This window comes from Lutzomyia longipalpis, chromosome 2 (genome assembly GCF_024334085.1).
Source record: "Lutzomyia longipalpis isolate SR_M1_2022 chromosome 2, ASM2433408v1".
NCBI lineage: Eukaryota > Metazoa > Arthropoda > Insecta > Diptera > Psychodidae > Lutzomyia > Lutzomyia longipalpis.
The window spans coordinates 29302400-29325273 of NC_074708.1; the positions used below are offsets into that span (position 1 = coordinate 29302400).

Below are 22874 nucleotides of genomic sequence, written 5' to 3' on the forward strand. Positions count from 1 at the left end.
TCCTAAATAAAGAAGCTATGATTCCTTTTTAGCAGTATGTGGATCTCAACTTTAGCAATGTAATGGAAGGAGCAGATGATAAATAGAAAACGTATTGACTCTAAACATGGACATCGATGAAGAATGAATTGTTAGCTCGAGGACTACAATGGTATCAAATTTCTAATTTTTCATCAACTTTAAGTTTTAAAATCATTTATTTTTTATTGAAGTCATATTGTTTGTTATTTACTAATAGTTAAGGTAGGATAATGAAAACCAAATCGACGCTCCCGAAGATTATGAACCATACTCCTGTGTTAAAATATAGGAATATGGTTCATAATCTTCGGGCACATCGAAATACTCTCGCGACTTCTGAAAGAACCATATCGCGAGATTCAAGGCTGGGAAAATGAGAAAAAAAAATTAAAATTAGAAAACGCTCATTAAATTTTTGGAATTGCTAAAATTATTTGGCAATCCCCTCGTTTTACCGACTTTAAGTCCACTGAATGAAGAAAGAAAAAAAAGCAAAATACTATGACCTCTTGTATTCATAAAAATCAAATAGATTCAGACTTTACATTTACAATTCCAAAATATGAAACCTACAAAAAATATCATCCATGTCGAATGGATGATATTTTTTATAGAATTCATTTTGGATTTTTTTTTAGATCTGACGTGGAGAAAACTTTTCGAAAATGAAATATATTGTGGACAGAGGAAAAATAAGTTTAACAGAAATTTTTTAGAAAAATTTTGAAAATAATTTTAACCTGTCCGGCATCGACTGCAAGCTTTAAAAGGATATGGAAAAACCTGCGTAAGACATGCGGTCAAGAAAGGCTGAATCACTTGACCGTTTTGCACTCAAATGCATACAAAGGGCATATAGCGAGGGCTGCATTGTTAAACCGGCTAAGTCGGTGTCCGACTTAGCCGGTTTTACAATGCAGCCCTCGATAGGGTGTTATCAGCTCACATCGATCACCGAGGAGATATAGTTTTTTATGATTTAAATTTTCAACTTAAAAAATTAAATTTAAATAATAAATTAATAATAATAAATAAATAATAATTAATAAAAATTTTAATTTTAATTTTTTATAGTACCTAGTCTCTCTCTCTATAACTTTCACCTTCTTTTGATTTTTTTTCTAGAGTAAAGGATATATTTTAATAAATTTTGAATCAAATCGAGTTTACCAATCAAAGAGAATATCTCGAATATCTGATTGATTTTTATCTAATTGGGCAATGAAATAAACCCCATTCTGTCTGAACCTTTGTACCAAAAAATTCTCTTTTCCAAAATAATTAGCTTCCTCTGTATCTTGAACTAACAGCATTTTATTGAATTTGTCAACATTGAAATATATTTTGTTTTTTTTTGTGTCTTTGAAGCTTTTAATCCTCTTTGGTTGATCTTGCTGGTTCATAGCACGATGCCTCAGGCACGATAGTCGTGGTAAAGCGATTTGTGGGTGCATCACCACTCGCAACGACACCCTGGCTGATAGTTCTGCGGAAGAGATCACTATTTTGGGAAAACTGCGTCTTCCCATGGAAGCTATTTGCCACCCTCTTGGGTGGTGCAATAAATTTCTCCTTCACCACAAGCGCCCCTGGAGTGTTGGAGGAGAAAATCTTAAGATTTGCACATGACTTTGTCTTTGCCGCAATCTCCTTCTCGGGCACAACTTCCCCAACAACCGAACGGGTTAAGTTATCCGCTGAAATGCAATGTTGTGACTGACTTTCACGCTGTGCAAGTGGCGGTGCCAGCGGTTGGGGCTCTCGCATACTCATCTTGCGTGATTCCCTCTCATAGGCGCTGATTTGCTTCTGAATCCGCGGACTACGACCGGGGTATTTGGGTGTGGCACCCGTTGCATGAGCATTCTCCTCGGAAATGCATCTTTCACTGAGCTTCCGCTTGATATTCATCACGGATGTTTGGTATGTTTCCAGAGATCTCTTGTAGGGCTCATTGGCAACATTGAAATTCCTCAAATTGTCCATTGAGAGGAATCCCTCCGTGGGAAAGGAAAGTTCCGCCGTTGCAGATACCGTTGTTTCCTCATCTGAATCCTCAATGCCCTATTTCGTGAAGGAATTAAAATGATTAAGAATGTGAAAAAAATCACAAAAATGAAGGAGAAACTCAACTATTTCATCAGTTGATGATCCTTTTGTTGCGTCATTTGTGTTAAAATCAAAATCAGATCCCGTACTTATGGGCGTAAGCTCCCCACTGGCACCCTGACTGATGTCTGTACAGCTCAATGGGAGACTTTCCAGTGTCAATTGATGACTTACAGCACAGAGATCAGCATCCAATGTTGGGAACATTTGACAAAGCTCCGCAGTTGCACCCAGAATGGCAAGTCTGGCAAAGAATTTTCATCAATATCTGTTCCTCTCAGAAAAAGGGAAATTAAAAAAAAGAGGAAAACTCACTCATCTGTGCTATTTATGCTTGCCGACATATCCGTACTTGAGTATCCTCTTGAGAAGGTATTCTCGGATATATTTGGACTCGGTGGACCTCCACTTGACATAGCGCTCAGGCTACTCGTCATACTCGACTGTCCACTCCAGTCTGCAATGCCATCGCGTGCAAAAGAACCTTTAATTAGTCAATTAAAAACATTAAAAAATCCTTAAAAAAGAAAATTCTTCTACAACAAATTCCTACATCCAGGATAAAAGGTAAATTGTTAGTCTTGGACATTTGGCTAATTAATTGATTATTGGGAAGGAGAAAAATCATCAAACTGCGCCAACATGTTTAGCTGAAAATTAGCTTTATTACATTATGTATTTATAATACAGAGTGTAAGAGAAAGAAAAACAAGAAATAGAGGAAATATTCATCAGCATAAAGTTTTTATTTCATCAAAAACAAAACATCACTCATCTTTCAGGTTACGCTGTGTCTAAAATAAATCTCATCAAAGTTGCAGAATATGTATAGAGAGAAAAAAGAGTAAAAATATAAAACTTAAAGAGAAAAATTTTACAACAATTCCTATTTTTTTTGTTTGTAAAACTATTAACAATTTCTTTTTATCTTCAAAAATATTTTTAAAATGATTATAATTGAAAAAATAAAACCAAAATCTTCTCAAAAAAAAAAACTCCAGAGAATCCAGGTATTTGCAAAAAATGATGTTTGAGAGTATGCAATGTTTGCTACTCACTTATAAACTTCTCCGGAATTGAATTTTGTGGCGTCTGCACGGGCGTCGGAAGTGGTGTCGACGGATACTTGGGCGGTGACGATGCCGGAGTCTTGAACATCGGGGCCACCGTCATGGTCTCAAGGAAGGAATCCAATTGCTTCAGCGATAGCGCATTGTGGAGCGTCTCGAGGGGTCTGATGGACGGAACACCTCCAATCCCTTCAAGTACTGTGAACATAGTGAATATTCTCTTTCGACTATTTCTTCTCTAATCATTAGAACAAAACACACTAACCAAAGAAATAATGCCAAAACTCTTCCAATTAATTCCAAAAGATAAATTAATTAACACAAATAATTAATTTTCCAAAATTAATAGAATAAAAAAAATAAAATCATGCAAAAAAAAATTTTGTGCATTACAAAGCTTTTTAAACTACATACAATAAAAAAAACAAATTGTGTATGAATTCTTTCTTTTTTTTTGAGTTTCTTCATATTAAACCAATTAAGAAAGCTTTCTCCCCTTCTAAAACCCTTTAAGCTCTCTCAGTTAGGAATTAAATAAAGCCTTTTAAAGATTTCAGTAATTGCTTCTACAATAGTGCTTCCTTTAACGTCGGGAAAACAAGAAAGTTTAATTAATCCGATATAATCGTTAGTTAACCAAAAATCACCGTTTTTGGTGTCTCAGGTAAGTCTTAAGACTGAATCAAAGTGCAAAGTTTTCTAAGCAAGCAAATCCCATGTTTTCATACCGAAAATAAAATGATAAACTGGCCTAAAGAAATCCTTACGGTCCTTAAAGGATCAACCCGCATAAATTTCCATGAAGTCTTATTTCACAAATAATGGCGAAATGATCCTATAAAATAACCTACGCCGTTTCTCTCAATTTCGTTGAAAAATTAGAAGATTTTGAGCTTTTCTCAAACTCTACAAAAATGGTGTTCACAAAATACATTAATCTGCGCTTTAGAAATGAGTGATATGCCAATTTTTACAGAACTAAACGAAAAATAAAGATCTTCTTGTATTGTATTGGAAAACTTTTCCCTGATTCCAGAATAGAAACCCAAAATACGAACGTTTTCCTTTAAATTGAAGATATAACTGCTCTCAGCAGTTTCAATAAATCTATTCATGAGAATGTTATTTCAATGAAATATGAATACTGAATCTAATTTAATTATTATGCCAGTTAAAAAATGTTTATGATCCGTATTACAAAAGTCAATAATCGAAATGCATAACCCATAAACATGAATTTTTTTTAGTTTGTTAAATTTGACAATAAAATTTTTAAAAAAAAATTCACAGTGGAATACTCAGTCTAATTAAGTCAAGAAATAACTTCAGTCAGAAGTCAAAGTCATTAAAAATTGTCAAGCGCACATAACAAAGTAAAAATTGTCAAACCTAGGTTATTTCTTTTAGATAATTCTAGTAATCTGTCGTCTACTAATTTTTCAGATTATACCCCTTCCCTTACTTTAAGGTCTTTGAATCTTTAGCCTAAAAAATCTTTTATTCTGTTACGAGATAATTTTATTTAGACGGCAATATAATTTTTCTCGTCAGCAATTCCGTACTTAGAGCTTATCAATTACGTTTTACCAATTAGGGTTGACTGTGATGTAAAGTAGAGTAATTGTGAACTGCAAAATAAAACTTCAAAGCGACTTTAGCAGTTTCTCCCACAAATATACTTAAGTACAAGAAGAAGCCTCTAAGAAATTTCATTAAAAAAAACAAATCTCTACTAAACAATAAAAGAAGATAAACATGAATCTAAATTATTACAGAACATTTTGAACCGTTAAATGTTAATTTTATAGGAGTAAAATGAAAACCAAATGATCGTTACTGATCTTTAAATTAAAATTAGTTCCCTTAATTAATTTGTTAGATGAAATAGGGAAAAGTGGGAAAAGTTAATAAAACGAAAGAAAAAAATGTTATAGATGCAAGATTTATAAAACAAATTTACCTGATGGCGATGCTGTACTGGGTATCATATCCCTCAAATTGGGCGCCGATGAGCTCCCACTGATAACTGCCGTACTAAATAGACTATTGGTGCTGGCCATTTTCTTGCTAAATCCGCCAAAACCCAACATTTTGAAATAGCTCATCTGGCCGGCGATGCTGTGTCGTTGACGCCTCACTGTATTCGTTGATGACGTTTGTACGGATGAGGCGGCTGTCGTTGTTGCCGTGATATCTGAATTGTGTTGTTGGGTTTTTGTTGATGCATGATTATGATTAAATGTTGGTGTGGTTGAAAGAGAGGTGGACACATTTGTTATGACACCATGATGGGATTTTGCATTAGTATCATTGCACCTCTTTCGCATCACATCAACACACTGTGTATGCTGTGTTGCATCATCAACCACCGCGCTATCTTCGTATGCCATTAATGTGGTATTAATGAGACCATCTGAGATGGATTTTATTAGATGACTCGGTATTTGATTATTATTATTATTAATGTTATTATTATTATTATGATTATTATTATTGCCATTATTGGTCATATGTAATTCATGATAAAGATTTTCAGCTGTGCTGTGTTGTGTTGTTGGTGGATCGCGTGGTGAATCAATCAAAATGCGTGGCAATAAATTATTGTCATCATTAACTACGGCACTGCTAATTGCTGCATCACGCATGCATGGGCATAGACGAGCTGGTGCTGAATTTGCACGTCTCTTCTCCTCCTCACCCCCATTGCCATCAGTATCATTCACCACTAATGCTCCCCCCAATCCGTCTCTCCCCACATCCAGCTCCACCATTGACGTCACGGGATTGTGGAGCGTACTCCGCCGAAGGATTGTGATACCCTCGGCAGCATCTGGAGTCTCCACATCCCTCCCCGACAGTCTATGGAGGCACATACACGACAATGGGCGCTCATTTGTCGCCATTAACGATATTCGGCTACCACTTAGTGGACGTAGACTGTATAGAGGTGGTTCATCCTCAACAGATTCCCCAACTTCCGGACTAGTGGGGTTCGATTTGAAACTTATTGCCGATAGTGGCAGCTCATTCGTTGCCGAATTAATATCATACAGTGGTGTTGATACTGATGCCTTCTTTTTCTTCTCTCTACCATGCAAAGGAGGCAAAGCACCGGGCATTTCATCTAGCTTGTCTTCTACCATTTATTAAATTATTTATTTTTTAATTTTCAAAAATTCACACAAGTTATTGGATCACATTAAAAGAGAGATTAGGAAAAAATACAAAGTTTTTTTTTATTGAGAGGTTACAAAACATCGAAAAAATACAAACATTTTTTTAAAAATATTTATAAGAAATAAAAAAAAAGATCACGATATTAAAAGGACCAAAAAAATAAACAAATATAGGATCAATCCACAGAGAGAAAACAAGGATATCAAAATATCAAGCGGTGAATGATGATATATTTTTTAATTTAATTAAAAAACATTATTTTTTATTTTTTTAATTTCATTTTGATCCAATTATTTAAAATATTTTAAGAGTAGCAATTAAGGAATCACGAGTAGATTGGGTTGTGATTTTTTTTTGGAATATGAGAGAATTAAAAAAGAGAAAGAAAAGAAAAAATATTAAAAATAAAAGATAAAGATAAACAAAAAGAAAATCCAAGAAATTGCTATCTCTTGGTAATTTTTTTTGCAAAGTACAAAAACCAACCAACGCTTTGTGTTATGCAAATTATGCAACTCAGCATATTTTTTTATCATGAATTAATTGACACAGCAACTCAATATTTTCATTTAGTAAGAAAACTTAATTTCGTTCCGTTAATTTTCTTTGTTTTAATTAGTAAAATAATGTCCATGCTATTAGTAAGATTTATTGCGAAGGAATATCTTCATTTCTTTTTGAAATTTTTCGATTTTTTGATTTTGAGATTGTTCTGTTTTATCGGACGATTTTTTTTTATCTTTCAAGGTTTTCTTTTGTGAAAAGGATTTATCAGATTTGACTCTCATTAGTTGTTTGAGAAAACAATTTTTTTTTAAATAAAAAGCTTTTTTGCTTTTTATTTTTCAACGTTTCGTCTTTCTTTTTTTTATGCTTTCTCAACCATCTAATGAGGATGGATGCTCTAAAGAAGGTCCTGATTTGTAGTATATTCCACCAGAATCTTCTCAATTTCGTTCTTTTCATTTTTTCGGGTCAAAGACACGGTTCAAAAGTCGGCCAGATGTGCAATTTCAAATTAATTTTCATTTTTTCATTGATTCATCGTCATTAGTCGTCATCTCCACACCCCTTTCACTTTTTTTCCCTCAAAAAAACAATTCAGAAAAAAATTATTCGTAAATTAGTAATTTTTTCAGATTGGTTTTAAGGAAAAAGAGACAAATTAACAAAATATTAGTCCTCAATAGGGTTGTTTGTGTAGGTCCTAAATAAATACACTAATAAAGTATAATAAAAACACAAAATCACTGAATATAAATTGAAAAGAGGATGAAAATTTGCCAATTTGTGAAAAATTACAGAAAAATAATGATTTGCCAGAGAATTAATAAGAAATAAGCCAACTAATTCATTTCTAAATGATTCATTTTTTTAACTTTGAAAAAATAAATGTAGAACATTAGCAAATAGCTTTAAAATAAGTTTTTTAACCGTAGAAAAATTAAGAAAACAGATGTTACTCAGAAATTTTATTATAGACCTAAGAATTTTTTTTAATAATGAATTCTTTAGTAAAGAAAATCTCTTCCTAGCTTGTCACAAGTTTCGAATGATTTCCTTAAATATTTTAGCTGCTTCAACCCAGATTTGTCCAGGTAGTTTTTTAAAAAAAATTTTCGCAATCTTTTTTTAAATATTGTGTAGAACAGTTAATTCTTAAGCAAAATTCTTGAAATTTTACGTAAAAAGTTACTTAAATCCGACAGAAGCGCCCCATCTGTTTGGTCTGATCAGTAGATCAATATTCTCCTATCCGTTAAGAGGCCATCACGTAGCTACCTTTTGAAAGCTTCCCCTTACTTTTTAACAAGGGGACCAGAAAAAAGGTCAGTTCAATAGCCCAACATATTTTTTCATAATTTTAAGTTTTTTTTTACTTAAACAAAAATTAATAAATTTTTAATATTAAGCCTAAATTCAAACTATTCATTTATTTTTAAAAATTATTCAATAAAAAAAATAAAACTTCTGAGTAACAATTTACTGTTTAATCTGGAACCATGCACTAATCAATTTTCCAGCCTTCAGCATTTTTAAATAATAAAGTTTCACGATTGTTGATCACTTTGTTTTTTTTTCAGCAAAATTATTAGCATAAAATGTTAAAAAGAAAGAAAAAAAAAAGATAAAATGCGCCATCAATGGATGATTTTATCACGATTTACCTTCGTCATTGACCGCTTGGAGACTTTGGTATCGCGGATAGTGATCAGCTAAGAGGGAATTTGTAACAGTTTCACATTAATGCTTTAATGAGAACTACAAACTACCTAATGTGTTCAACCCTCTTATTTCGTCCCCTTTTTTTGAGAATGAATTCTACTCTACAAAACACTACAGAGATTTTTTTCTTCTAATAGATTTACACAATAAAAGAAAGGACGCTAAATGACGCTTAAATGAAAGAATAGGATATAATGAAATGTTCACAATGCCACAAATGCCATCGATTTTTTAAGGCATTTCTCTACTTTAGAAAAATAAACAATAAATTGAAAAAAAAAAGAAATTTCTCATAAGGCAAGTTAAAAAAAAATAATGAAAATATTAAATAAGAAATATTATTTTATACATACATGCAGCTAAATTGGCAAGTTATGAAGATTTTGTATTAATTGTAAATTCATTATTTTATTATCCTTCTTGCCAATTTTATGGGGGGATAAAAATATCTTCATCCTTCCTCATAATCTTCCATTTAATTTTATGGGAAACAAGACATGTGAGTACTGATATGAATATTTCAAGCGAAAATGTTATTCTCATTTGAATATTAAAGTATAAAAGATAAAACTCCCAGCTTGAGGTAATGACTGAGTTAAGATTCCTTTTTCATTGCGGCGATTAAACGAGAAAAAATGCGATAAGAAAATTTCTCACAAAAATCTTACCTTTCGGCTTTGATTGTGTCGTTTCGTACGATCGCGATCGTGGTTCCGTATCCGGGCTCATTGATCTCGTTGCACCCAATGATCCACTCTGCATTTGCTGCTGCGTTGCCAATTCCTTACTCAATCTCTTTGCCAAATCCATTGCCTCGTGCCCGGAAACCGTATGGCACGATCCAATGGGAATTGGTTCTGATGATTTAATCTTTGGTGATGTAAATTGATGAAGCGGAGCAATTTCAGACGGTGAATTCTCACCTTTTGATCCCCTTGCACTCTGTGCAATAAAATACAGAATAAATTGTAAAATTAATAAATTCCCATCAATGAATGCTATTTCTGGTACACGGCGGGTGTTTATACACACATCCATGATCCTTTATAATTTTAATGCCGTGTATAAACAATTAGAAATTATTGAGAGACATTTGGATATTTTCCAAAAATTATTTTCGGTGAATATCTTCAAAATTTTCTATTTTTATCACTGAATTTATTCAAGTACTCCTCTCACGCAATTTACTAAAACTTTGTAACTAACTAAAATTATGACTTATTTATTATTCTTCAAAAATATTCTTGATTCTTATTTACCAAATCAGCTGCATCAGAATTCTGTGGCGTGCTTTGTGTATTTTCTTCCTCATTTTGAGCATCTTCCTCGTCAATTCGTGTCGTTGCTGAATCTTCCTCCCCACTGGTGCTCTTCGAGGTGACTGAATCATTGCGACTATGTGGCCGGAAGCCAGGACCAGGGGGTAAATTCTTCTGAACACAGCAATTGACACCCGGTGAAAAGTGAAGCCTTTGAGCAAATTAAAATTTTTATAGAGAAAATTCCCTTCAAAGAATGAACAAAAACTTACTCAACATGGAATCTCTCCTCCGAGCAGGGATCCTTCGTGGGATCCTCATACAGCATAATCACAATCTGTGACATATAGTTCAATTCTGAGACCATTGAGACATATTCCATGGCCCTACGCCATTGTTCATCAGTCATTGTATTGATCAATCCGCCATAGCGGAGAACTGTGAGGAGGGAGTGTACGTGACTCTCACTAGTGAAGTACAGTCGCGTCCGGACGTGCCTTCCTGGGCTTGAGACACCGTGACTGTAGCGGGGATTGAGCCGATTGACACTCTCATCACCCGCCTCCTCGATATTTCTCTGCAAATCCGACTTGATCTTCTTCAGCAGCGGCGTACAAATCCCCTGCCCAATGGCAATCTTCTCCTGCACCGTCAACCCATACTCCTGCGGTATTACAATGTCCGCCAGGTACTTTGCATTAATGTACAATTCTTCAGCTTGCTCAAATTGCAACGTATGCTGATTATGTTGCAAATCATACTTGATACAATCATAAATATCGGGAATTTTCGATATATCAAATGTCTTATTCTTCGTGGAGAAATCCTTCTCAATCTTCCCCCAGCGACGTCCCATTAACTCCCACGTTTCCCCATGATAGAGGATTGCATCGCGTGTCTTTGGGTCATCCCTTTTCACCGCAATAACCGCCATTAGTGATTGAATGAGTGCACAAACGCGCAGGCAGCATTGAACGGGATTCTTCACAAAATCCAAAGCTTGATTGATACTTTGACTATTTCCCGGATTAATTGCTTCACGATCAGCTTGTGAAAAGTCCCGATCTATTTGCATTAGTTCATGAAGACGATTTTTTGCCCTTGAAACACGAACAACATTGAAGTTAGTAATTAAAGCCCTCCCTCGCACACAGCTTTTACTCTGTACTTACATGTTTTGATACTTGCTCGAATCACAGTCATTGTCCAGGAGACCATTTGTATTTGCACTCTTCACCATTTGTACGAGAATGGGCGTTAGTTCACCCTCAAGTGCGAGGAGCCCCTTTGCAAAAGCCGCCGCTGTCATTTGTACCCTCCCCTCGTCACTTGCATAGATTTTGAGATCATGCCGGAAGGTGGAATGCAATCTGGAAATGCTAAAAATTTGTAATGCTCCCCGTTTTTTGTTTGCCTTTCACGTGGATTCACGTGGATATTAATCACCTTAGCAATCCCAGTCCCTGTGTTCCCGAATAGTCATGCCTTCCCTGTCCCCCGGGGTACATACAACGAAAAATTCTCCCAAGCTCCTCAGCCTGAACACGTCCGGCTGGCGTAAGTTCACCACCCCATTTGAGTATGAGTACAAGGGATGGTTCCTTTGGCGCATCTGCTAGTGACATACCTTGAAATTATAAACTTTTCCATTGTACAACTAAACAAATTCCCGCGGGATTAACCTTCCCACACTCACCATCATCCGAACTCGAACCACGTGGACGCCCCTTTGGCTGATACTTCATCTGCACCTTCCGATTAATACCCGAAAAATGCCCATACATCTCCAGGACGGACTTTAGCTGCTCCAACTTTCCCTGCTTCTCCTCAACCTCAGCATCGGCTGCCTTTGTCTGAATCTCCGCAAGGAGATACCGTGCAATGTCCAAAATCTCCTGTAGTTGCTTTGGACGTTTCAATTTTACATGACCATGCTTGTAGCCATCGTATTTTTCGAAAATTTCAAAGAATCTAGTAAAGAATGAATGAAATTTTAATCAATGATCCTTTGAGGATCCTTTTGTATGGAATTTTTCCTCCTTACTTTGGATGCCGCACTTCAACCTTCATCTTCTGCTTTGGTGTCCTATCACCGTGCCTTATCACAGCCACAACGCATCGCAATTCCATCATTTTACCAAAAGTTGTGGGCACAATTGGTGGATCATCAAGTTGAAATGGCACAGACCATGGGATATGGAGTGTTGGCGTGAGTTCCCGCAGGATCATATTCCCAAGTATTTTAGCACAATCATCGTAATACTTATTTGAATTCTTCACAAAACTAAAACCATTCACATCGCAAACATACGACTTCCCATTGGCCCTTTAAAGGAAGCCAAAACAATTGATCAAAAAATAATTTTAGATTTAGTCTTAAGGAATCTTTTGATTGAGCCTTAATCATGATTAAATTTCGATTGAATTATTAATGAGGAAATGACTTATGACCTTTAGCATTTTCCCTAACAGTTTTACATACGACTTTTCAAAGATTTTATTCCCTCTTCATCAAGCCTACAAAGTGTGTTATTTTAGTTATTTTTTTTATAATTAATTTTTAATTTTATAATAATTATTTCAAAGTCAATAGTTTTCTTTAATTGACCTTTAAAAAAAAAATAATTTAATAAAAGATTCTTTGGGAAACTGCTAAAGGTCCTAAACCGTGCTGTTCCACACTCTCCTTAATGATTTAAATAAAACAAATAAACATTCCAAAATATGTCTAATCATCCGACATACCTCAGTAAATCGAAACCACAGACAGTTTGCTTGAAAGCAAGACAAACTTTGCGTGAAATCAGCTTTTCCGCATTGCTTAATATCACAGGATATCGAATTTCTTTCCCCTCACGATCACGCTCAACCTTTCCATCGAGTGCTGGGCTCTTTCTCGCCTCAGCATGCGCATAGTCCGGTCCTACTGTGTAAACTTTCACATCTGTCCCATCCGTTGGCATAAAATCCTCATAAATAAAGGATCCAGTCTTCCTTACGCGTGATTCCGGGGAATACACACTACTACGGCTGCCAATTTTGCGAAAAAGTCGCTGACTACCCCCACCCGCCGAAGTTGGGTAGTAAATGTAGATATTGTGATCTTCCGCTGAGACCGGCTTCTCCACAAAGGGCTTATTGAATGTCACCCCATTAACTTCAACGTGATCTTCGCTCTCAAGAAGCTCGTGATCTACAAAAAAAAACGATCATGATCTCTAAACTAAATAACTCACAAATGGGGGAGATGATCTTACGTTTAGGATCAGGCGAATCGCGATCGAGAACAGCATAACGTGGAATTTCAATTCCTTCACTTTCCAAAATTGAATAAACCTTTCGCCGATCCTATTGATGGAAAAATTAAATGATAATACATTTATCAATCAAAGTCTGACATCGATAAAAGTCCTTTACATTATGATCTAATACCTGAATATCATACTGCGTGTGGAGATTGTTGATCACATAGGGTTTCCTAAGTTGGGAATAGTTGACAGCCTTCTCAAGGGGAAAACCCTTTGAGTGGAAGGATATGAGACAATCACAGATGGGCCATTTTTCAACGGGATCCTTAAGGATCACTTCTTCCGGGAAAACAACGATCTTTATGTACTCAAACTCCTGAAGTCGCGTTAAGATCTCCTTCATTGGTTTTGATTGAGACTTCTTTGCCATGGCACATACACCCACGACAACCTGCTTTCCCGAACACGATGAAACACTGCCATCGGAATCGATCTCAGTTGGATCACACAGATCAATATCTCCCTAAAAAAACGATTTTTAAAGGAAATAAATATTTTTTCCTTACCTATCCTAAAAAATGATATAAAAATGTACGAATACTCCTAAGTAATATAATATCAGAAAACTCGAAAGATCACACAAGATCAATTAAAGATCACGCGAAAAACCGCATCAATGGTGGACAAATTGAACAATAATTTAATTCACATGATGAACTTTATTGAAAAATTGCTATATTAAAACAAAACATGACGTTTATTGTCACGAGATATCGAGAAAGAGAAGAAAAGAAATACAAATAAAGAAAAATGAGAAAAAAGGAGAAAAGATTTACATTCATGCATTCGTCACAGTAGCAGTATTCATTGTAGTTTTCTTCATCGTCATCATTATCATTACTGTGCTCATATCCATCGTGGCATTTTTGCCGGCGTCGGAGTTTCTTCAATCTCCACCAATCTTTCAACCACGACCATTCCATTGAACTTTTCTCTCTTTCTTTTATGATTCTGTTCTCTGTTTTTTTTTTCACACACTCAACACACCAATTTTCCCACAAATCTCACTCTTTTCTGGATTTCTTCTTTCAGCCAACGAGTCACATGGAAATTTGCAAATTGTAGGAAAATTATCACATTCTGTCATATTTTCTCAATCACTTTTAATTATTACATTGCAGCACTATGCCAGGCACTTTTAGCACTATAAATCGATTGAAAATTGTATATTATCAAGTTAATTGTTCTGTTTGTATTTGGTATAAGTAGTGAAGAAAAGTAAGAATGATAAATTTATTTATTTTTCAACATTGAACTGTTTTGATATTTCTTTTCCCCTGAATACACAAACCAATTGAAAATTTATGATCCATTGAGAACTTCAAGAAGGCCACAGGGTTATTCGTTAAATTGTAACAAAATGATCGTTAAGGAAATTATGGATAAAACTTGACGCAAATTTGTCTTTTCGGCACTCAAAAAATATCTAATTGAGACTCAAATATCTAATTTAGATTCAAAAAATACCTTATTTGAACGAAACTTTTGCCTAATGTGCGTGTAATCAGTTTTTTTGACGGCTCATAACTTGAAATTAGCCGATCGACCCAGCCGTTTTGGAGCAATACCTTTGCCGCAAATCCATAGAAAGACTTTCTTTTAAAATTAACTTTTAAAATTTAACGTATTTGCTCTTATTTACGTTTCATTATCCCTCCATATTATTATCTTTCATAATATTTTATTTAATCTTTAAATTAAAAACTTAATTTCAACTGTTTCAAATAACCCTGTGCCTTTTGAGAAAATCGTCAGAATAAGCTCCACATTCCTCTCTCTAATTCAATTGATTTTTCAATAATCTCTCCCTCTTCCTAACTTTTTATGCAAATTAAAGTCTTTCCTAAGGTTTCGTCGAGAGGCACCACACACACACAACACACGCAATATTAATGAAGTTCTCGAAGACGTTGAGGAAAGAAAAAAAAACTTTTGGTCTATTTATAATAAATCACTTTTTTTCTCATCGTAATCCATGCCCTATTGACAGGAATAACCAAAAAAGTAACAGCCACGATAATTTGTTCTCACCAGACGCAAAGTAACTGGAAGGTGGTGAGAAAATGCGTCAATTAGACACCGAGAAGTGATTTTGTTGACAATGGATTGATAATGTGATGATAAGGTTACGTGTGTGGTATCTTTTTTTTCTATTCCTCCCCCATATCCCCCCCACACCTTATGTGTTAGTTACGTGCTGAAGAAATTTAACCTTCATCGCAGGTTTCAAGCACAAAAATTCACATTCATCGCAGATAAATTTTGGGATTTTAGAAGAGCACACGATTCTTTCTTACAACTCTCGAAAAAAAAATTCAGGGATCAATTGCACAATTCAGCGAAAAAAAACAATTCTATGTTGTAGCAAATATTGACCTGAGATTTCTCAATTTATTTACTCATCAATAAAGTTTTTTTTTCGTTTCATTTCATTTAGCTGCGGATTAAATATAGCAGCTTTATGTCAAGTGAACTGATAGCATTATCATACGGGGAAAGTAGAAATTACAAAAATGCATTTTCATTTTACTATGAAATCATCATTCGCATATCCCATTCAATAAAGAAATATTTTTATTTAAGAAAAATCCATCACATTTGCATAAAAATGTTAAACGAGTATCAAAAGTGGTGAAAAAAATTTGCATTGATCGTCATTTGAACCCAGGTTATTTGAATTGTCAATCATGCACGTTGTGTACGATACCAAAATTTTCCTTTCGAAAATAACTGAAATCTTACACTTTATCTAAATATTTCTTTACAGTCTAACAAAGATTCGATATAGTTCTCATAACTCTATTAGAAGTTTATTGTCTGAATTGCTTTGAGTAATGATTGAAACCTTTCTCAACATAATTCCATAATATGCAGTGTAATCAATTCATTTTAGTATGATCGATTGCTTTGAAAGACACGGATAATTGAGCAATTAGTTCCTTTAATAGAGTGTACGCTATACTTTGTCATGGGATGGCAAAAATTCACTTGGTAACATAACAGAGAATATTTGAAGAGCAATTTTCATGAATCACTGCAAACAAATTATTCGCGCTTTTTGTGCTTAAAAAGAATGCACTTTTGCCATTACACCGACATATTCCGGCAATCGTGGCTTTCATCGCAATTAAATGCCGCCAAATGGATCTATTGAAGTGTATACTGAACACTTTGTATAAAGAACTGCAGAAGATTGTGTGTGCCTCCCGAGCTCTATTGAAAATATAGGTCATGTATTTTAATATATTTCACTCAATGTACTTGATCTTTCTTTCTTCAGAGAAAAAGAAGTCACAAAAATTCCCTCAAATTTCATCACACCACCCAACCATTTTTAATGCCTTTTTGTCTTCTAATTCATTAATTTTTTTTTCTACTTAAGATTGTGAAAATGTTTTCACTAGAAAAACTAAACACAAATCAATTTACATTCAATCACAGAGAGAAGTTGGAGAAAAAATCACAAATATTTAAATAACTTTTTTTTTACAACTAAAAACATTATTATAAATTACACAATCATCATGTCCCTGCCATTCGTTTACTATTCTTGAGTTTATCGTTGATAAAAAACACGGTGTTAGCACATTATTTATTTGATATTTGCTGAAATTATCGGAGTTTTCCAGAATTTTATATTTTTTCACCCACAAACCTACATTATATACAATAAATACATATAGTTCACTATCTTAGTCATTTGATAATATTCTTGTCGTCACACACACGAAACAAAAAAAAATAACAACGAATAGCAACCACCCTAATAAATATCATGGGGCACGCTTTTAGCATATCACACGTAAGGAAAAACGCGCGGAAAATGCGAAGAGAAACCCACCGAAAAGAGACTTCTTAGTGACAACAAAGCTCAATACTGACTAAATAAAAGTCTCGACTTTCGTTGGGATATAAATCTATGCTGTTGTGTGTCGCTGTGGGGCTCTCTCAAGTATTTTATTGTGAGCAAAAATGTGTGGCGTACACAATAATTTGGTATACACAAGAATCCGATCGTCTTACGATATTTTACGATGGAATTTTCATCGCATTTTACTCCCAACACACACGGTTTTGTTCATCTCACTCCGCACACGTCTAAAGGAAAACACAAATGACCCTCTCCAAATTTTCCGCCTCGACCAGCTCACGAAGATTTTAAATAAATACACAAAATGTCGATTGAACACTTTCAATATATTGATTTGTAAGGCAATTTATGGCTCAAAAGAAAGAACATTATTGATGAACCCTTTAAAAAATATTGTTGAGAACCTCTAACAGAAGCAATTTATTTCAATAATGTTTTATGGAACATTTTAGGGGAACCCAGGGCTTAATTGGTACATTTCAAGATCAATTAATTTCATGAATTCAAGGTTCTAGTCTCGCAACCCTTAGATTTGCACTATCAGGTGCAAGGATTTAATTCCCAGTAGAGTCAAATTTTATAATTTATACATTAAAATCTTTTTTAATCCACTCTCCTAGTGATTCTAGGTCTAGATAATAAGAACTATGATAACTGACAGAAAAAAATGATTGGGTTAGCCACCCCGAAAACATCTATGCGCAATACTTAATTGTACAAGTATATAGATTAAAAAATATGTATTTTCAACAAGACGGAGCTACCTGCCACACTGCCAAAGAAACTTTTCGACAGGCCAAGCCTAGAATTAAATTTTAACTGGCCTACAACACAAAAGAAGGGAAATAGTTATGGAACAAAACAAGTGTTTTTAGAATCAAAAAATGAAAACTTTGTAATTGAAATAAAACTCATACACACGGAATGTCATTGAACATTTTCTTTATGGCTAAAAAGAGGTTTTAAGCACAAATCTACGTACATCAGAAAATCTGTCGCTTCATACAAATTCTTTTTTCTGTTTTTGAAAACTTCTTCAAAAGAGGTCAAGAATGTACTAAGACAAAAGGAAGACCGAAAATATAGTCAAGCATTGGTTAGCGTCACATCGAATGTACATTGCTCCTTATTTTTACTTTAATAGGTACATCCGATGTGACCCTAACCAATGTCTAACTATCTTTTATTTGGAACAACAAACAATAGTTTTTTAGTCTATTCTAAACTTTTCTATTTGTGACTTTCACTTGTGAGAACTAAAATCTAGAAAAAACCAATTTTGGAGTCCTGATGTCGGAGTACCAAACTCTTAAATTACGCATTTTTCTTTTAATCGAGAGAAAGAAGGATTCCATACTTCGTTGCAATCAAATGATATTCTTATTGTAGACAGAGGTTATAGAGATGCCATTGAGTTTTTGGACAACTTTGGTATAAAGCAATATGCTTCATTTTCTGAAGAAAATCTCTGAAACACCCTAGTGCAAATCAGCCAGGGAATCAAAATTGATAACTAAAATAGGTAGTCAAAGCAAGGAATGGGCATATACGAAGTATGTAAAAGTTCTAAACAAGCTAGATAAATTCTGTCATTCACTGTCACCTATATCGATGAAATTCTTTCTGTAAAGCAGATGTCTTATTAATTAGGATTGAAAGAAGACGCGTTACTTACATCAGGTTCAGCGAAACAACACTCTAACCACAACTCTATCAATGATAGAACGTAAAAAGATCATTTTTCTTGGTTGAATTGATTATGAGCTCAACCAAGCTTTTTGACCTTGGAATGACTTGACCTTCTTGAATGACCTGAAGAAGATGTTAAAGGAGCTTAAAGAAGAGTATGAGGAAGTTAACATGGAGGCCCTGGGATTACAATCTCGCATCATAAAACTCCGAGACAAATATTCCCAGGACACGGAACAAGACGATAGGATAGGATCAAATAGGATCATCTGGATTCATAAAATCTGGTGATCAAGTCCGCCGGATTTTCAAGAGTTGAAACATAATTCCAGAAATCAACAGGGAAAATCTCACGTATTTTATTTACTAGATTGGATGAATTTTCTGGCTTCGTTTAAAACAATCCCACAAATGAAAATTCCTCGTTATACTTATATTCTTGCATAGAATTGCACTAAAAAAATCATTTTGTTATCTTTTGATATAATTTTGGCAAATATTTGTTGTTATTCTGTACATGCTGTTTGCTAGTGTTCCCCGTAAAATGAGGGTAGGTAATTTCAACTTGTGTTTGTTTCTCTTCGCGGGACAGAATTACACCTAAATGAATAAATGTTTATTAAAATTTTAGGAAGAGAACTTTTTTCTTGCCTTGTATAATAAAATTCAAATAGATTTAAAAAAAAAACCTTTAAAGTGTTTGAAGTTATTAAGAAATTTTGGGGTTAAAAGACTTTTAAGTTGGAATATTAATCAATGGGCCTTATTAAGCGACCAAGAAACCCTTGAAATCTTTGAATTTTGCACTGAAATTTCGAGATTTCAAACGAAATTCAAGGGTTTCTTGGTCGCTGAATAAGGCCCAATATTTGGGTTTAAAATAGAATATATTTATGCAAATAAATCAAAATTATTCGTAATAATTCTGCATCATTAAGACATTAATTGAAGAATTAAATCTTTCTTGAATTATGAATAATTTTCTTACTTTGTTGCCATTATATATTTTCGAGTTGATTTAAAAGAGCTTTAATTAACTAAAAACGCAAAAATCCTTAAAGACTGACAGACCCAGTCAATTAGCACAAACGACATTTGCTGACTCAACCAACAAGTCATGTAGTGTGTGAAAAAGAAAATTATGAATGACAACACTTACTTCCAGTTCCCCAAAATACATCTCGTGCCACCAAAATCTATTTCCTTTAGTCCTAATTGCTGATGAATCCATAATGAGATTATGGATTTACTATTAAATCCATATAAAGACAAATTTTCTTCTAATTTTTCACTCAATAAAATGACAGAAAAAAATAAACTTTATGCGCACTTTTCCACCTTTCCATATGCTCCACACCAACTACTCTGGTGCTCTCCTCACGGAGGCACGATTATTTATCCAATGAGACTTTCTCATATTGGTTTAAAAATAATATTCTCACGCAAAATGAAAATAAATAGAAGAGATGGCTTTTTAAATGTATCACACACACTGTATATTATTCTATCGCTGCTCTTTAACTCTGAAAACACCGCCACTGTGTGGCTTTTCCATCGCAAAACTTCTGCTAGAATAAACTTTTTTTCTCTCCCTGATACCCCACAGGTAGGTTACGTACGTATAGAGGAAGTTAGCAGAAGAGAAAGGGAGGATGTGTGTGAGTTTGGCTCAATGGACTGAAAAATTAAATAAAAATTGTCACATGTTGTGTTTATGCAAATAAGTATAGAGTAATTAGCACATTTTAATTATAGCTATAATAGAATAATTTTATATTAGAGCCCCACAGAGATAGGATATGAATTTCTATGTAGAGGCAGCAATAGTCATAACCCGTCAGAGATATTATGTGAAAATATCAATTTTATGTTTTAATGTTGTTCTGATAGTGAACTTGATTGTCAACCGGTTAATGTAACATATCCAATTTGCAGCATTATGTGTATAATGTTGTACTGTTGATGTTTACAATTAAATCTCTGATATAATGCCAATCAGATTGTGAATTTTATTAGAGGCTTATCAATATCTTTTCTACTCCAATTTAGTAATTAATTTATGCAGATAAAAATCATTGTAAATGGCACATATGACTAAAATAGTTGAGATAGCCAAATAAAGATCTCTTGAAGCAATAAAAGAATAATCAGATACAGAAAGGGGAAAAAATAAAATTTTTCTTTCATTAAAGGAATCAATTAAGCTTGTTTTAGTGATTTTTATTCTCGTTTCTTAGTTTTAATATTCTATGTATTTGTAGCAATCCTAGCAGCTTTACAATCCAGTAAATGTTAATCTGCTCATATAGTGATTGACCCCTAACTCGACGAAAACTGTGATGGATCAGATTAACTGCGTTTACCGCTGATTTTGGCTAACGCTGTATTGGTTAAATAGCTTGACGAGAGTAAGAAATCTATGCTGCTAATGTCATGAATATTTACAGGAATTGCTCAAATTAAAATTTAAAAACAATTTTTAGCTGCAAACTTTTTTTGAAAAAAAAACTCGGCTGCCAACTCGAGCTGACTTAAAATAGGCTAGCTTAGGTCTTTTATAGGCGCATAAATTGGTAAGAAAATGCAAGAGAGTGATAGGTTAATGAATAGGTAAAAGTTTAATAGATATTTATTGTTTAGTCGTAGCTTAACCAGAATAGAGTGAATATTAGACGTGTAAGGCTGAGAATTAAGGCGATTGGGGGTTGTTCTCCAAGACTTTTATCTATTAAAAACGTTCCAGTTTTAAGTACTTAAATGCCAATTTGATGATTCTTTTGATAATCTTCAGGCCTAAATTATTCATTTTCTAAAAATTCGTTTTTTTGTTGATTGTCTTGAATTTCTAAACGTTCCAAATCTTTTCTATTTTGGAGTTTGAAAGAATCAAGTTAAGTAGAGTTTTACGAAATTCAGCTCTTAGGAAACTTATGTACTTCTTATCTCTATAAGTCTCTCAATGATAACGTTTCTTGTATTGTATTACTTAAAGAAGAATCTCTTGGACATTTGATGAGCCTCATCCACGAAGATGCGAATTTATTTTCCTCTGGGTCATTCATTTCATAAATCATTTGCCCCTAGTTTGCAGATAAAAAATCACATCTAGGTCATTGCCACAGCAGAGTGCTGATTTTTTTTTATAAAACTAATCTCTGCTCTTTGGGATGCAGTGAAGAGCACCAGCTCTACTGACATTTGTACAAAATTGCTAAATGAATTGCTCTTATCTCATATTTTATTATGATACAGAGAGTTCTTTTGATGATCTTCTCCTCTCTAAGAAATACATAAGAAATGCCACAAACAGTAGCAAAATAAAAATTTCCACGAGAGCTTTCTGTTATCAGGGAAATTTTGGTAAACAGTCCAATTTATTTACAGACGTAGTGGATTAGAATGTGGTGTGTGATCTTATCAGGAAATTCAATTGGAAAAAAAATTGGAGCAATCGCCCACGTTTTTGAGGAATGACATGCTCACACTGTTAGCTGCTGCATTGTGGAAAATCAATGGATTTTCCTAATTTCCCTACAAAACTAATGCAAAATGGAGTGAAAATAAAATAAAAGTGGACTCACCTCACCAACGTAGAAGCCTGGCCTATTGCTTGTGGCCTGCTGGAGTCCTTGATAGCCAACTTCGAGCTCTGTGTACGACATTCTCAGGCGCTGCTGCAGTTTCTCCCTCCGGGTGATCGATAAAATTGCAAACTTCCGGGATGAATGACGCAGTACACGGAAGGGTCAACCCCTGACCCACACACCTGCCCCAACACACGCTCCCCAATCTCGTTCCTCTCCTCTGTCTGTATCAATTGCCAGCAAATTCGTACACTGCTGGGTATTTTTGATACATCACCGTACTCGTAATATTGGCAGAGACGAAAGGTGGTAAATATTTTTAGCGTTCATGTCGCGCCGGACATTGATTTTCTTTCCCCAATCATTTTTCAATCACTCCCAAACACTCAATTCTTCTGTATTTACATGAAAACTCTCCTAATATGCTAAAAGAGTAATTTAGAATGCTTTTCCAATCAACACAGGAATGTTTTCCACAATTTTTCTACACTTTTTTCTTGGCCTGGCGAATTTCCCTTTTTTTTCGCGAAACTTTGACCGGAAAACTCCGAAAGACAACA

The 22874-nt window shown here is 34.4% G+C and overlaps 1 protein-coding gene across 32 annotated transcripts; it reads right to left on the reverse strand.

The window, feature by feature from the left end:
• Positions 1 to 1315: 1315 nt before the first annotated feature.
• On the reverse strand, positions 1316 to 22871 carry LOC129791136 (inositol hexakisphosphate and diphosphoinositol-pentakisphosphate kinase). Of its 32 annotated transcripts, none has more exons than XM_055829099.1 (18): positions 17012 to 17048; positions 13947 to 14356; positions 13295 to 13633; positions 13120 to 13210; positions 12608 to 13055; positions 11907 to 12188; positions 11559 to 11833; positions 11309 to 11489; positions 11035 to 11241; positions 10135 to 10962; positions 9863 to 10073; positions 9272 to 9545; positions 8546 to 8593; positions 5161 to 6336; positions 3189 to 3398; positions 2446 to 2614; positions 2155 to 2374; positions 1316 to 2085 (listed from the first exon to the last, which is right to left on the reverse strand). In XM_055829099.1, exons 2-18 carry the CDS (start codon positions 14091 to 14093, stop codon positions 1393 to 1395), a joined length of 5799 nt encoding a protein of 1932 aa, XP_055685074.1. In that variant the 5' UTR covers positions 14094 to 14356; positions 17012 to 17048; the 3' UTR covers positions 1316 to 1392. The 32 variants fall into 32 exon arrangements, with proteins under 32 accessions (XP_055685074.1, XP_055685079.1, XP_055685078.1 ...); XM_055829104.1 differs by lacking the exon at positions 17012 to 17048 and adding an exon at positions 16830 to 16998 and having other exon boundaries at positions 13947 to 14314; XM_055829103.1 differs by lacking the exon at positions 17012 to 17048 and adding an exon at positions 16830 to 16998.
• Between the last annotated feature and the right edge of the window lie 3 nt (positions 22872 to 22874).